Raw genomic sequence first — 16,013 nt, forward strand, 5'->3', positions numbered from 1 at the left:
AGGTAACGTAGCGGTAAGAGTACAGATTGTGGATTCAAGTTGGATGGGTTTGAGTCCCAGCATCCCACTTAACAGCTGTGTAACCTCGGACGTTTACTAAATCCCCTGTACCTCGTTTTCCTCCTCTGTGAAAGGATGGTAATAGTATCAGCAGGTGGTCATCGGGTTTAAGTGAGATCACACCAATGAAGTACTTGGTGAGAGGCCTCCTTCAGTGTTTGCTTTCACCACTACCATCACCATCACAAATAAGGATGCTGAGGCTCAGAGAGTAGTTAGCAACTTCCCTGAGTGGCGTGGATTGGTTTCAACAAGGGAAAGTTGTTGTTTTCACCCCCCTATGCTGCCTTTTAGATGCAGGTTGTTCTTTATAATTTTCAGGGCTCTGCATGACATGACATCGTTCTGCTTCTCCGGCCGTTTCACTGATCCCTTATATACACCCCTCTACTTACTTCCTCTTCTGCTTGTTATCTCCCTTTCACATTAATAGAGTGTTTCTGCCTTCCTTCATGCAGTTCTCCTCATCAGAATGTCCTCTTTTTCTGTGGACTTACCCACATCCTACTGTTCTTCAAGAACCAGTGTTTCTTCCTCCATCAGATTTTATCTGCTCAGCAGCTTCCCTTCTGAGACACTAAGGATGTGCTCCAGGCTCTTGAACACTTGAGCGTGTTCTCTTCCCTGCCAGTTGCCCTTCTTCCCTGTTGGTGTGGGGCCCACATCTCCTAGTTTCCTGTGTACTTCCTACAGGAAGAGTCTGGTCGTGTTATAGGGTAGCATGTTTCTGGTATTTATTATATCACCTTCTTCTAAATAGAATTTGAATTGGAAATTAATGGTTTTATTAATTTTATTAAGTCAGAAACATCCTGTAATACTGTGAAGCCATAACAGCTGCCCCAGTCTTATCTCCTTCAGCTCCTGATGCTCCTGGGGATGGACAGGGAAAATGTAGCAGTTCAGTTAGCTACCAAGGAAAAATAATTTGCTACCCAGACGGCAGTGTGACTACTTTAGCATGAAATTAGAGCTCCAGTTTCCTCTTTGGTCAAGTTCAAGAGAAATGTGCAGTATGAGGACAAATTAGCTATGTGACATCAAACACATGTTGCATTTTCCTCATCTGTAAATTAAAGGAATTGGTCAAAACCTGTGTTCTCAGACATTGTACAGAAGAATCTCTTGGGGAGCTGGTAAATGTGTAGGCTCCCAGGTCCCACCCGCACAGAATAAGGAGGGCTGGGAATTTGCATATCTAACCAGCCCCTGACATGTTTCTTGGTAGGTCCTCCCAAAGAACACCAGCCTCAGTTATCTCTGAGGCTCCTTTTATCCTTAAAATTCTTTCGGTCTCCTTTTCTCTTACTTTGAATTAGTTTAAATGTTTAAATATATGGTACTTTCACACGATTCTTTATCCTCATTGCCATCACACCCCACAGGTAAACCACTTTTCTTAGTTTTATATTTATCTTCCTTAAGTTTCTTTATTAAAATAAAGCAAATGCCAATTTGGATTATTAATTATGTTTTTAAAACATAAAAGGTGGTCTTTTGCGCACTTTATTCTGCACCTTGATTTTTTTCCCCCTTAATATGTTATCTGCAGATCTGTGTCAGTTCATGGAGAGTGTCCTCTTTTTTTTTTAAAGCTTCATAGTATTCACATGTAGGCTGTACCACGATTTATTAACTGATCTTCTTTTGATACTCATTTTGCTTTTACCAAACTTTGCATTGAATAACTTTGGACATACGTCATTTCAAATATAAACAAGTAAATCTTGTAGAATAAACATATCCTAAATGGAATTACTGGATCAAAGATATAGGCATTTACAGTTTCAACAGCTATTGCCAAGTTGTCTTCCATAGAGTTTTTGTACCTATTTACACTCCCAGGGTAAATCTCTTTTAAAGCAGTTTGCTTCTATTTGGCATTCATCAGGTGAGTCAGTGCTGGTGGGCATGTGTCGGTGATACTTCATTTGGTGTCCTTTCCTTCTCTACAGCCTCCCAGCCCAAGGAGCGCCCTCGGTCCGCAGTCCTCCTGGCCGATGAAACCACTGCTGCCCCCATGTTTGCTAACAGAAGGTCCCAGCAGAGTGTGTCGCTCTCCAAAAGTGTCTCCATTCAGAACATTGCTGGGTGAGTGGGGATGTAAAGCTAGCACAGTTGACATCTAGGTGACAGAGCATAATAATTTATACCATTTGACAAAAAGATTGTTTTAGAAAGAAATGTATAACATAATGGGTTAGTGCTACAGATGAGTGGGATGAGGATTACACTTTGATGCACCATCATGATCGCCATTTTGTAGCAAGGATCCCCTTTAAACACCATTTTTAGGCCAGTTGTCCTCTGCTTTTATATATGATCAGCCCTGCTTTTAAAGAACCTGCCTTCTAAAAGGATGATTTTCAGATCAAAATAAGAAGTGGGAATAGGAAAAAAGATTTAATTCTGAATGTTTGGTTTCAATCACTTGTATTTTCATATGTCACACTTTTCTGTTGGTCAGATGAACCTGGGGGGAGGGGGTAACTTTGTTTTGTTTCGCTTTTTTTTTCTTTTTTTTTTTTAAACTCGCCTCTTGACTCTTAAGTCATGGGAGTGAATAATGGGCCGGGTACTACAGTAGGTTCCCCGTCCCTCATCTGCACTGAATTCCTTTTGTGGTCCCTCCAGAAGTTGCTGTGGCCCCTGATTGTTCAGGCCTCAGCTGTCTGATTAGCACAGGGCCGATTATGTTGTTGCTGGCTGTTTGGGGTAAGATGCCTGCCTTCCCATCCAGTAAAGAAGTCATCTCAAATGTAGGACTCAAAAATCTCTTGCAGCTCTCTTAACCTAGGCTGGAGGAAACTTCCCAACTGAAGGATGCAAATCTCCTTTTGTCTGTGTTTCCTATAACCTCTGTGCTGGCTAATGTTTCCTCCTCGTTAAAAACAAAAAGTTTCAGGTATTTTTATATTGTTTTGTCTTTCTGTTGTAATTAACCAAAGGCTTTCTTTTCCAAGTTCTAATGTTATCCAAATGAGTTTATATTATGACTTTTAAAAATTGGCCTTTAAATAAAATTTACTTTTAAATGACTCTGACTTACTTTTGTGTTGTACCACAGACATCATCTACTGGGTGCCTAATGTGCTAGCTGGTGAGTTGGGGTCAAGAAAAGTTTGAAGAATATGGTTTAATATAAGTGCTTGGTCTATAGTTATTTAGAGAACATAGGGAAAAAGTATAGTGGTTAGACATGAGTTTCAAACATAAAAATTTCTTACATAACGTGTATGCAGTTTGAAGGAAGAGCATTCTCCTTGCTACCTATCGTTAAAAAAAACTCAAGGCTCAAAAAGTTCATGCTTGCAGTGACGTTAAATTCCTCCATCCTTCCTTAATAGTTTGTGTTGCATATTGCTGGGTACCTGACATAAGTAATTTGTCTTCCATCATGCAGTACTTGCAGGCAGCTGTCATTTTATAGCTTTTCAGATCTTCACTTAAGACCGGAAACTATGGCTTCTCAGAATGTATCTGACAGTATGTGTTTCCTTTTTCCCACAGAGTTGGCAATGATGAGAACATATCAAACACCTGGAAATTCCTGTCTCATTCAACAGACTCACTAAATAAAATCAGCAAGGTCAATGAGTCAACAGAGTCCCTTACTGATGAGGGTAAGCAGAAGCCACGGCGTGTATTGTGTGCGTCTGCAGAGACTTTGTGCCATCTCCTAGAATGCAAGCACTAACACATCTCCTGCCTCTTCCTTACTCCTGTGAAACTTCTCTGAACTGTCTGTAAAGCATCACATGCTTTATAATGAGTTGGTAAACCCACTTATCCTGTTGTTAGATGGTTGTCCACTGAAGGATGTCATTGATTTTAATGTGGTCAGACTCTGGTACAAACGCTTCTTCTTCCCCTAGACTTTCGTACACGTTCAGTTCTAGCTCTCTTGGCACAGCTGTAAACCTACTCTCTTAAACAAGTAAAGTCACCAGGACCCTGATCGTGTCTTAATCACCTTTGATTTATGTGACATTTATCACCCTTAACCGAAGTCTTGAATATAGAGTATGTCACTCTGGAACAGAAAATGATCTTTTCTAATAGAATATATATTCTATGAACATCCCTGTATTAGTGTAGAATGTTTATGTCTCATGAAATTATCACCATGAGGAACGTCCAGCAGAGGTTTTTTTTTTAGAGGTCACAGACGCAGGATTCTGATAATGATTTTTTTTGTATTTTGAGGAGTAGGTACAGACATGAATGAAGGGCAGCTAATGGGAGACTTTGAGATTGAGTCCAAACAGCTGGAAGCAGAGTCCTGGAGTCAGATAGTGGACAGCAAGTTTCTGAAACAGCAAAAGAAAGATGTGGTCAAACGGCAAGAAGTGATTTATGGTGAGACTCTTCATGTGCTCTGATAATATTTGATTTGCATTGTCTGGCATTGCTAATGAGGCAATTTATTGGGCTATATCAAGTCAATTTTCAAGTGTGTAGCATCTCAAAGATTTTCTTTTGAGAACTTTGAGGTATAGAGACATCTTATTTCTATCCTTTACTCTCTGTAAAATTATATTCTTTAATTTTATTGGACATTTTATTTAATATGAGTGCTTATTTATGTGATAGTCCTAAAAAGAGATCTCTTGTGACAGTACAGTTTAATTCCTCAGCTACAGTAGAAACTAGACTAAACACAAGTCATTTCTGGGAAGCAGAAACGTAGTAAATTATGAAAGGTCTTGAATCCCAGTGAAGACCACTTTGGAAACCACCACTTAGAGTGATGGAATCCAGTATACCTGTCAGAAAATAGTCTGAGGTCCCGTGAAAAATTGAGGAATACGATGAAAATACTTTAGGGAAAAGACAGCTGTTGACTCAGTTTTAACGTTTAAATTGGGCCGTAAATAGCCTTAAGACAAAATTGGGTTCTTAGTAGCAGCAGACACACTTTGCAGGAGAATCCTCGAGGAGAGCATTCCTGACCACTGAACCTTGTCCCTCCCCCAGAGCTGATGCAGACGGAGTTCCACCACCTCCGCACACTCAAGATCATGAGTGACGTGTATAGCCGGGGCATGACGGCCGACCTGCTCTTCGAGCAGCAGATGGTGGAGAAGCTCTTCCCCTGTTTGGATGAGCTGATCAGTATCCACAGCCAGTTCTTTCAGAGGATCCTGGAGCGGAAGAAGGACTCTCTGGTGGATAAAAGTGAAAAGAACTTTCTCATCAAGAGGATTGGGGATGTGCTTGTGCACCAGGTGAGCAGCCGGCGGGCGCCTGGTGCCTCTCACACGCACTGGGGGCCCCGTAGCCGTGTGTTCACATCCTGGCTGGACTGCTCACCATCTCTGTGAGCTTAGGCAAGTGGTTGCATCTCTCTGACCCTCAGTTTCTTTTTCTGTAATTGAGGACAGTAGATTTTCTCTTTTAATGCTATTTTAAAATTTAAGAGGTAATGTATATATAAAGACCCAGCATACGTGGTAGATATGCAGTAAAAGCCAGTTTTTCTTTCTCAGAGTCTGTACCAACATCAGAGATACTATAGTTTAAGAGATCAAAAAATATTTTTTGGAAGTCTCAACTTCAGCCTGTGCCTCAAATCAAAAGGCTCATTTATCTAAAAACCACCTGAGACTAAAAACTTGACTAAGAAACCATCTGTAAAATAATTGATAAAATATTTCTTGCTAATATTTTCATCAAGGTATGGTATGGTTTCAATCCTATGTCAAAAGCAATTTAGCTGAAAATTGTTTTGATACTTTCAGATGTATATGTCATAGGCAGTTTCTAAATGTTTCTTTTTTTAAACATTCTTTTTGAAAGAAGAATAATGCTAGTATAACCTTTATAGGCAGAGGGGCATCGCATCACATCTGACTAGCTCTTTCTCACCGGCAAGTCTCTGCCTCATTGTGGAAGCAGAGGCTTACTTGCTGGAACATTTGCCTGAGAATTGGAAATATTGTCCTTTCATTGTATTCTTGAGTCTGTACCCCTCGCCCTATCAATTCATTGATGCCTTCATTCATCCATTTTTCAAGTATTTACTGGGGATTTACTCAATACCATGTGGAACCACAAAGGTAAATATGATGTAGACCTCTGCTTCATGGAACTCATGTTCTAGGAGTGAAGGATAGGCAGGTCATGAAGTAAATGCAGATGCAGTGTAGTGAATGCGTTCACACTGGTGGTCAGGGCCTCAAAGTGGGCACGGTCAGCTCTGCAAGTGAGGACCCTTCCTCCCCAAACATCCCCCTCCTGTCATTTTCCATGTTTCTCCCTCTGCCCCTCCTCTCCACCCTCAGACCTGCACGGGTACTTCCTCTGACCTTGTAGCTCCTTGTATTTGTGCATGTCCTCTAGTAAGATGTTAGCCCCATGGTGTCCATTTGTTGGTTCTGAGCACCAGTGCCAGAGTCACCCTTTTAGGGCACTTGCTTTGTGATGGGAGCCGACCACTTAAAAATCTCTCTGCCTTAGCTTCTCTGTTGGTAAAGGGGAAAAGGAAAGGCTACCTGAACGTTTTTTCAAGTTTTGGGGTAAGGATCAAGTTGTTCCAGAGATTGTTAGTCCAGAGGGAATTGATGCTTAGCACGTGTCTTGTGGACCACATACAGAAACTCAGCGGTTACCCCACAGTGAACGTAGCTTCAGATGAACGGTTGAGATTGCACACGCTTGGAAATGATGTAAGGGCCAAGCAGAATTGTTAGGCCTGCTGGCCTGAGGTAAGTAGGATAAACAGATCCCTAGGTAATGACGGCCGTTTCTGATGTCTTTCTAACTTATCAGGATGCCTTCTTTGAGACTGCTACCTCATGAAAGACTTCTTGTGAGTCTCTCTGTTTTATTACTGTGTTATGACAAATGGGAGTTAAAACACATGTTGCATTTCTTATGTGCACAGTACATAGATATTTCTGTGTTTATTATTTTTTAAATATATGTAACAGCTTTATTGAAATATAATTCATATGCCATGTGATCCACCCATTTAAAATGCACAGTTCAGTGGTTTTCAGTATATCCGTGACTCTTGTGCAGCCATCGCCATGGTCTGTTGTAGAACATTTTTATCATCATCACCCCCACCAACTTCCCCAGCCCTAGGCAAGCACTAATCTACTTTGTGGGTTTGCCTATTCTGCACATTTTATATAAATAGAATAGAGCAATATGTTGTCCTTTGTGATTGGCTTTTTTCATTCATACATTATCCATTTATCCTCTGATAAACACTTGAGTTATTTCCACTCTGGGGCTGTTGTGAATAATGCCGCTATGAACATTCATATACAGGTTTTTGTGTGGACATATGTTTTTATGTCTAGGAGTGGAATTGCTGGGTCATATGGTAACTCTGTTTAACTTTTTGAGGAACTGCTAAACTGTTTTCCAAAGCTCCTGCACCATTTTAATCTTTTAATCTTTGGGGAGAAGTTATGAGGAAGCTCTCTTGGGTTTCACAAGTAGACTGGAAACTTTGGACAAAATGGTAATAGGAGTTTAGCACCCTGAGTTACGGCATAACCTCTGTTCTCTTTCCTCTGCAGTTTTCAGGAGAGAACGCAGAACGCTTAAAGAAGACCTATGGCAAGTTTTGTGGGCAGCACAACCAGTCTGTAAACTACTTCAAAGACCTCTATACCAAGGATAAGCGTTTTCAGGCCTTTGTGAAGGTATTGGTGTGAAACGATGGGGATTTCCATGTTGTCCAGAGCATTGTGTCACTGTCAGTTTTAGCTCGAGCCTTCTCCCTTGGGTAATTCCTGACACTTGGTTTACTTCCTTGCAGAAGAAGATGAGCAGTTCAGTCGTTCGGAGGCTTGGAATCCCAGAGTGTATATTGCTTGTAACCCAACGGATCACCAAATACCCGGTTTTGTTCCAAAGAATATTGCAATGTACCAAAGGTGCGTCTCTCTCTGAACTCAGTCTTGTTTGCCAGTGGACTGTTCCGGTCTGTCCAACAGCACTGGTGACCCCGTAGAAGAACTCTTTTACGTTGAGAAGTTCTAAAAGAGAGCCTGTGTTTTATCTTAAAGACGGTTTTCTTCAGTGAAAACATAAAGTGTTCTATCAGCAGACTTAGGGTGAATGAGAGCAAGAAGGGAAGGAACCACTTAGTGATCCCAACGAGAGTTCAGTGACCTGAGCAACTTGTCACTTGTCCCTAGACTGGGAGGTGATTCCCACCTGCAAGTGCTAGAATCACCGCTGTTTCTCGTTTAATCACTACTTAGTAGTTTCTCTCTCAGCTAATCCTGCTCCTGGGCAGTTACATTAAGGATTAGGTAAAACAAAGACGTAAATAAAAAACTCGTTGCTCCTCTCCCTCCCTAAAAATGTTGGGTTCCTTCCACTTTAGAACGTGGCACATAATTGCACATCATCTGTATCACTGAATCATCTAACTTGATTTAAACTCTGACAGAGCGAGGGGTAGGCACGTGCCCTTCGACATGTTGGCTTTGCTCTGCCGGCGTGCCCACAGAGGGAAGACAGTGATGTGGAGCAAGAAGGCAGGGTCCTGGGGCTCCCCTGGTGGCTCAGTGGTTGGGAGTCCGCCTGCCGATGCAGGGGACATGGGTTCGTGCCCCAGTCTGGGAAGATCCCACATGCCGCGGAGTGGCTAGGCCCGTGAGCCATGGCCGCTGAGCCTGCGTGTCCGGAGCCTGTGCTCCGCAATGGGAGAGGCCACAGCGGTGAGAGGCCCACCTACTGCAAAAAAAAAAAAAAAAAAAAAAAAAGGGCAGGGTGCTGCTCCTTCTGCCCAGTAGAGACAGTTATTCTTTCCTTCTCAGACAGTGAAGTGGAACAGGAAGATCTAGCTCAGTCCCTGGGCCTGGTGAAGGGTGTGATTGGAGCTGTGGACAGCAAAGTGGCGAGTTATGAAAAGAAGGTCCGTCTCAATGAGATTTATACAAAGACAGATAGCAAGTCGATCATGAGAATGAAGAGTGGTCAGATGTTTGCCAAGGAGGATCTGAAGCGGAAGAAGCTCGTGCGGGATGGGAGCGTGTTTCTGAAGAGCACAACAGGGAGGTTGAAAGGTGAGCCTCACTCTCGTCAGAGTCTAAGCGTGTGCCAGAGGGCAGCGGGCAGAATCCAGATGTCACCAGGTTGTTCCCAGGGCCCCGTGTCCAGACGTCACACAGGAGCAGCAGGCATTTAATTGATCTTAATCTTGTATCAGAAAAGACTGGTTTGCGATGGCTTACAAAACCGTATAGAATACAGTAAGAGAACAAGGAAATGATGCAGTCAGGGGAAAGGAAAAAAAAATTTTTTTTAAAGAACAAAGCAAAAGGTAAGATTCATACAAAAAAACAAGGTGTTAAGGAAGGCATATTTTCCCTATGAAAGAGGGGCAACAAATTTGGGGTCAGGGTTTCTGGCAAAACAATTGCTAGGAGGGAAATACCATCAGTTGCACAATTCATAGATTCTCTGAGATTAAAATTACATCACTCGTTTCTAAGAGATGGCAGAGGAATTTTTAGCTCCTGAGACCTTAGAGAAATGAAAGTTTAACTCACAGCAACTAGATCTATTATTAAACTTTGTTTTTCATCTTTTATCTTTCTCTAAGCAAAAGAGATCATAAAAGATACTCACTTTCTGTTTGATTTTAATTTTTACCTTTTAAATGATCAGCCCCATCAAGTGAAAGAAGTTAGGAGGTTTGTTCATTCATGTGTACATCTGGTTTGTTTGTTTGTTTCTTTGTTTTTAATAATTGTTTTCATCAAACCTATATCCTCTGGGCCTATATGGTAACTCTAACCTCACCAGTAACCTTGAGTATACCCAGCCCACCTCCCTGGCCTCGGTGAGCTGAGCACACAAAGCAGCCCAGTGCCGTCAGCCCCGCTGACATAAAACTCAGGTGAGTGAAATGTGTGCTTCTCTCATCGCCGAGGTATAAGTAATGCTATAGGTAGCTGCTCTCGGAGAATTCCCAGGACTCCTTAGCTAGGGTCTCACCATGCTCAGACCACATAGTAAAGAAATCCCAGGCATTCAGCTGCTCTCAAAGGTGAATGTCGCAGGACACCCTGCATTAGAAGTTGGGCTCAGAATGAAGAGATTTGTAAAGAGGCTCTTGCTCTGCAGTATGATGGTTGCTAGAATAGAGAGGCGTGAACTGAGGACAGGAGGAGGGAGCCAGGCAGAAGGGAGGAGGAAGCGTGGAAGCGTGGAGCTGAAGGATCTGGCCCGTCGGGAAGGGTGGGCAATTGGGGTCTCTGGCAGCAGAGTGAGGCAGGAAATACGGCTGAAGAATCGGCCAGGGGCCAGGTTGGGGTGGGTTGCGTGCTCCAGACTAGGGGGCTGACAGGGATGCTGGTAATGGGAGTGAGTGAAGAATGGGCTCAGAATGGAGGGTTTGAGCAGGAAAGGGGGTGAGTGAGTTAGAGTGTGGGTAGTTCAGCTGCTGGGGGCGGGGTAGAGGACAGCAGGGGTGCGGAGGCACCAGTGACCGAGACGAGGGTGGTCAGTGTCGCAGGGATCCGGGAAGGGCTCCTCCGGGCAGGGTCATCTCAGAGAGAAGAAATACCCCTTCCTGCCACCAGCCAGCTGTGCCTCTCACTGCTCCATGATGAACTTGAACTGTGCGATCCCTGCAGCTCCTTCCATCCAGCCCTGATGCTCTGTGATGTCCTGAGACCACAGTTGAGGGCTCTGGCCTCACCGCCCCTGTGAGGCCGTGTCGGAGGTAGCCTGGTGGTAGAGAAGTACCTGCCCTCTCTTGTAAGGATGGATTTCCTAGAGTTGCTGCCAGTTGCTGTATTTTCTTTATGCAGCAGTTTATTTATTCATTCCCAAAATAAAAACTAATAGATTCCAGCTGTTGGAATAATGTTGTGGTCAAAGCAATGGCAGAACGATAGGTTTTCTGGCCTAAAATGTCTCCAGTGGAGATAAGAGTTTGGTGTTTAGTCATTTTCACCCCCAAGTGAAAATGACTTGTGCCAAGAACAGCCAGTCCTGTGTTGGGTAACCCTTGAAAGGGGTAGGATTGTTTTTCTCTGATCTACTGACACCGTGATCACGTAAACCTCAGGATTCAATAAAGTTGAAATTTATGTTTTAGAGCTTTTTTTTTTTTTTTTTGGCAGACACCTGAACCATTTAAAACTAAAGTTTAAAAAAAAAACTTGTCAAAACTAATGGTAGTGCATGGAAAATTACTGTGGTCTAGGCTGAAAAACTAGACCACCCTAGGAATCAGACATCCTTGCTTCTGTTTTTCCTCATAGCTTTGCAATGAATTACACAGAGAGGGTACCCCAGTTTTGGCAGTAGTGGTAGAAGAGGCCAAGAGGGTCCTTGCCCACCCAGGAGGCGGCTGCATAAGTCAGCCCGTTGTTTTCCCAGAGATTTGTAGGCTCCCCTTTCCAGAGTGAAGGTGGTACAGAGGGACCTGTTAGGTCTCAGTAGACGACTCACCTCCAGGGAGGTCCCACTTTGTCCTTAAGGGAATAATGGGAAATGTCACTTCATACTCATAGAGGATTAGAGCAAGAGTTTGTGGCATTCTTTTGATTCCTGGATCCAACTAGAGATGTTAATTTGGCTTTTGTTTTGTCTTAATTGAGAAGAAGAGAAGGCTGTTTCCACGGTGCAGAGGGGTTGAGGTTGACTGTGCTGTGTTGGAGCTGGGAGCCGAGCCACTGTACACGTGTACCTGTGACGGCAGTGGGTGTTGTCTAGCCATCCGTGTCCTCTAGGACGTGTGGATGAAGCCTGCCTTTCATTAGACTGAGATATTCTTGTACATCACCTTCTGGCCGCCTTCCTGTCTGCTGTCCCACGCCTTTTTCCCATTACTATGATCAGAAGTTGAGAAACACTATGACCTGAGTACTGTGACCTGTAGAATGTGTTGCTATTTAGCACCTGTTAAAGTCCTGCTTTCCAGCTTTACTCTTATTTATTCTTAAAAATCTTGCCTTGTGGGATACATCTTTCCAGCACTGAGTGCTTAAGCCTTCCCAAGACAAGCCTTTGGTGATAGGTCCCATTTTAAAATGCCTTTAAAAATCTAATGACCATATCTGGACCCTGCAGAAATGTCAAGCCCTTGCCTTGGAGGAGTGTAATAATGTGCTGTGCAGGTGTGTTGCTGAGTTTTCCTCTAATGAAGTACCCTGACGGTGCTTCACCGTTCAGTGGTCATTGTTCTCTCTTCCCTTCCCCCCTCTACAGAGGTTCAAGCGGTCCTGCTTACTGACATTTTAGTTTTCCTTCAAGAAAAAGACCAGAAATACGTCTTTGCGTCATTGGTAAGCTGAGTTGTTTGTCTCTGCTGTTTGTAATTAATAGTATTCAAACCCGTGATGGTAGGTGTTGAGTGTTAACACTGCTCTCCCACCTTCTTAAAATTGGCTCAGGACAAATGCCTCCGAGTCATTCCTTATATATACCCTTGCAATTTTCTGCCCGCCTCCCTCCCCACCAATTACTTTTCTGTTCCCTCATAATCCTTTTGAGAGCCTTTGGCATTTGATCTAAAAAGAAATCTGTCACTGGAGTATGTCACGCATTACGTATTACAAATCTTGCCAGTTTATAACATTGCCAACCAGATTCTGTGACGAACCGGAAAGGACTCATCATGCAGAAAACAGGACTCGAACCTTGATAACCTTAAATTTTCGTTTCCTTTTTGGAAATCTTTTTCTGTTGGATAAAATGTGAGTAAGCCGTATACTTTTAAAAGGCATCTGGTCTTACCTTAGACGGAGGTTGTCTTAAGAGCTAGAATGTTGTATCCATGTCTTGACATCTGCGCTCTCCCCATTTTCCAGGACCAGAAGTCAACGGTGATCTCTCTAAAGAAGCTGATTGTAAGAGAGGTAGCACACGAGGAGAAAGGTTTATTCCTAATCAGTATGGGGATGAAAGATCCAGAGATGGTGGAAGTCCACGCCAGCTCCAAAGAGGAGCGGAACAGCTGGATTCAGATCATCCAGGACACGATCAGCACCCTGTGAGTCACACACCCTGGCCCACCCCCGCCTCCTGGTACCTCTGTGGTTTCATAATGGTTGGGCCGCCGTCAGACTAATTGACATCTTCAGAATGTGCTGTTTTGTTATGGTTGTATTAGGAACAGAGATGAAGATGAAGGAATTCCTAGTGAGAATGAGGAAGAAAAGAAGATGTTGGACACCAAAGCTCGGGAGTTAAAAGGTAAAGCTGGTGGAAGCGGTCTGAGGCCCTGTCTGGGGGCGCCTGCAGTCCCGTAGAGTCCCCGCTGCTCCTCCATGCTGGCGCGTCAACCGAGGAGGGGAATAGCTCCTAACAAAAGAGAAACCAGATCTGAGCTGGCACAGGTCCTCCTGGTGAACAATGGCTGTAGGAATGTGTCTGATACTAGATCGAGGGGATGTTGGGTCTCTCGTCTCGGTATCAGTGTCCTTGGACCCTGGTGACAGTCTTTGTACTTTGTCACAGAAGAATCTGCCAGAATTCATGGTCACATCTAAGATTAAAACAAGGAGAGAAAGGTACTTGCGGGAAAGAATTTTCCAGTTCATCCATTTGTCAGTTACCCCCACCACTGTGCCCTGCGTTCCAAATCCGTCATGAGATGGTTTGGGGAGAAGTGTGCTTATGGGTTATGTTTGACCACTCTCTGTCAAGGCCCTACTGTTTCATGTAGTCTTGTTGGCATCCCTGTAAGACCTGTATTGTAATCCCCACTTTGTAGGTGAGAAAGCTGAGGCCCATGAAGGCCAAGCAACCCAGGGTCACACACACACAGTTCATGGCAGAGCCAGGGCTGTGCTCCCTGTCTGCTCAGCTGCAGGGCGCAGTGCTCGTGCCCCTTTGCCGGTGCTTGCTGAGTGTTCTGAAGTAAATACATGTTGTGCTTTGGGTAGTAGTAAGGCCCAGAGTCAAGTAAATATAGGCGCCCAAGGAGTTTACTTATTACTTCATTCTGTTTCAATGGGGAGAAAAACAAAAAAAGAGATGGACAGATTTAGACTGGAGCCAGTATCACATTTTTTAATCTCTGCCTGTGATTAGGATGGCAGACATAAGAACTGCCTTCTTTTCACATGTATGAAGCACCTGGCCAGGCATAACGCTAGGTGCTAGGGATGCAACGAGCCCTAAAACACTGTCCCTGCCATCAGGAAACCCACACTCTGGCAAGGGAGATCTACATAAATGACAGGCCACCTAGACCACAGGCACATGTAAAGTGTGTAGGACCCACGAATCCTGCCTGTGGCGAGTCTCACAGAGAACGATGACACAGGAGCTACATCTGAAAAAAATGACCTCACCAGATGAAGAATAGTTAGGTGAAAAGTGAAAAAGGACTTGACATGTCTGCCAAGAAATGAAGGTTTGGTATGTCTGGAGAGTCAGGGCTGAGTGATGGGAGAGTAAGCCAGGAAGCCACCACATCTTGAAAGGCAACAAAGGGAATGATACAATTTCTTTAGCAAAATTTAAACTTAAATTTTTTTAATTGGTATTGGCACCAGTTGGGAGAATTGCTTGGGGGGCTGGGGGAGCCCACTGGGAATGGAAAGGCCAGCTTGGGGACTCTTGGGATAAGTTTGGTGAGAAATGGGCCGGAGAGGGGATGGACATGAGTAAGAAATAAGGAGCCACTGTGGGTGGTGGGACAGAGTGAGGAGACAAAACCGCTCCCAGGTTTCCAGCTGGGTAACTGGGGGATGACAGTGTTGTTGCCTGAGGAAGAGGCCACAGGCTACAGGGAGGCGGCGGGCTGGCAAGAAGGGAGAACAGAGGTTTCTGACCTGCGGAGAACAAGGCATCTAGGTGGAGAGAGCCGCCTGACAGTGGGGCTCAGCAGTCTGGTGCTCAAAAAGTGGGTAGGATTTGGGGTGCCTTTTGTGAGTTATCAGCACATAAGAGGTAATTGAAGCCATGGGGGTGACTGAGGTCCCCGAGAGGAAAGCATGTAAAGTATAGAAAGGAGTCTAGGATGGAGCCCAGGGCTGGGGGGTGGGGGGAGCCCAGGTACTCATTCATGGCAGGTGGCAGGTCTGGTCTGTAAAGTGCTGGAGTAAGAGTGGTAGGAAGAGAACCAGCAGTGTCCTCAAAAGAGGATGGGGAGGGAAACAGTTTTATTTTATTTTATTCATTCATTCATTCATTCATTCATTTTGGGCTGCCTTGGGTGTTCGTTGCTGTACGCAGGCTTTCTCTAGTTGTGGCTAGTGGGGGCTTCTCATTGCGGTGGCTTCTCTTGTTGCGGAGTACAGGCTCTAGGCGCACGCAGGCTTCAGTAGTTGTGGCTCGCAGGCTGTAGAGCGCAGGCTCAGCAGTTGTGGCACACGGGCTTAGTTGCTCCACGGCATGTGGGATCTTCCCGGACCAGGGCTCGAACCCGTGTCCTCTGCATTGGCAGGCGGATTCTTAACCACTGCACCACCAGGGAAGTCCGGGAACCAGTTTTAAATGGGGGAAGTCATCCATGCTGGAAAAGATGAAATGAAAGACTTCACTGGATTCAGTAGTGAAGGGTAACCTTGGAAAGAGCAGATGCAGAGTGATGGGCAGAAGCCAGAGAAGAGTGTGTGGGTTGAGAAATAAACAGGAGGCAGGAGAATGGAACAGAGTGCAAGTTCGTTATGTCAGAAATTCTGGCATTTGCATAGAAAGACCCAGGATAATTTTCCAGGTAGACATTACAGATCAAAAGCTTGATATTGCCTTCATGATGAAAAAGAAAGTGGGGGAAGCTGTGTTCCTTGTGGTTCCATGCGTTACCACAAGGTGGTGCTCATGTCTTAGTCATCTCATCATAGTGAACAGTCAAGTCACCAGCTCTCTTCTCTTTGCACCTGCAGAACAACTTCAGCAAAAGGACCAGCAGATCCTACTCTTACTGGAAGAGAAGGAGATGATTTTCCGGGACATGACTGAGTGCAGCACTCCCTTGCCAGAGGATGGCTCCCCACCTCAAAGCTCTAGAATCCTCTTCC

The 16,013-nt window shown here is 44.3% G+C and overlaps 1 protein-coding gene across 1 annotated transcript in view; it reads left to right on the forward strand.

The window, feature by feature from the left end:
* The window catches only part of LOC103075725 (A-kinase anchor protein 13-like), a 114,243-nt gene that overhangs the window by 87,222 nt on the left and 11,008 nt on the right, over positions 1 to 16,013 (forward strand). The window contains 11 exon segments of the mRNA XM_082931024.1: positions 2,016 to 2,151; positions 3,571 to 3,683; positions 4,267 to 4,419; positions 5,038 to 5,288; positions 7,593 to 7,718; positions 7,835 to 7,952; positions 8,844 to 9,092; positions 12,250 to 12,326; positions 12,852 to 13,033; positions 13,154 to 13,236; positions 15,879 to 16,012. Coding sequence (XP_082787150.1) covers positions 2,016 to 2,151; positions 3,571 to 3,683; positions 4,267 to 4,419; positions 5,038 to 5,288; positions 7,593 to 7,718; positions 7,835 to 7,952; positions 8,844 to 9,092; positions 12,250 to 12,326; positions 12,852 to 13,033; positions 13,154 to 13,236; positions 15,879 to 16,012 — 1,622 coding nt within the window.

The sequence above is a fragment of the Lipotes vexillifer genome, unplaced genomic scaffold (assembly GCF_000442215.2).
Source record: "Lipotes vexillifer unplaced genomic scaffold, Lipotes_vexillifer_v1.1 scaffold983, whole genome shotgun sequence".
In the NCBI taxonomy this organism is placed as follows: domain Eukaryota; kingdom Metazoa; phylum Chordata; class Mammalia; order Artiodactyla; family Lipotidae; genus Lipotes; species Lipotes vexillifer.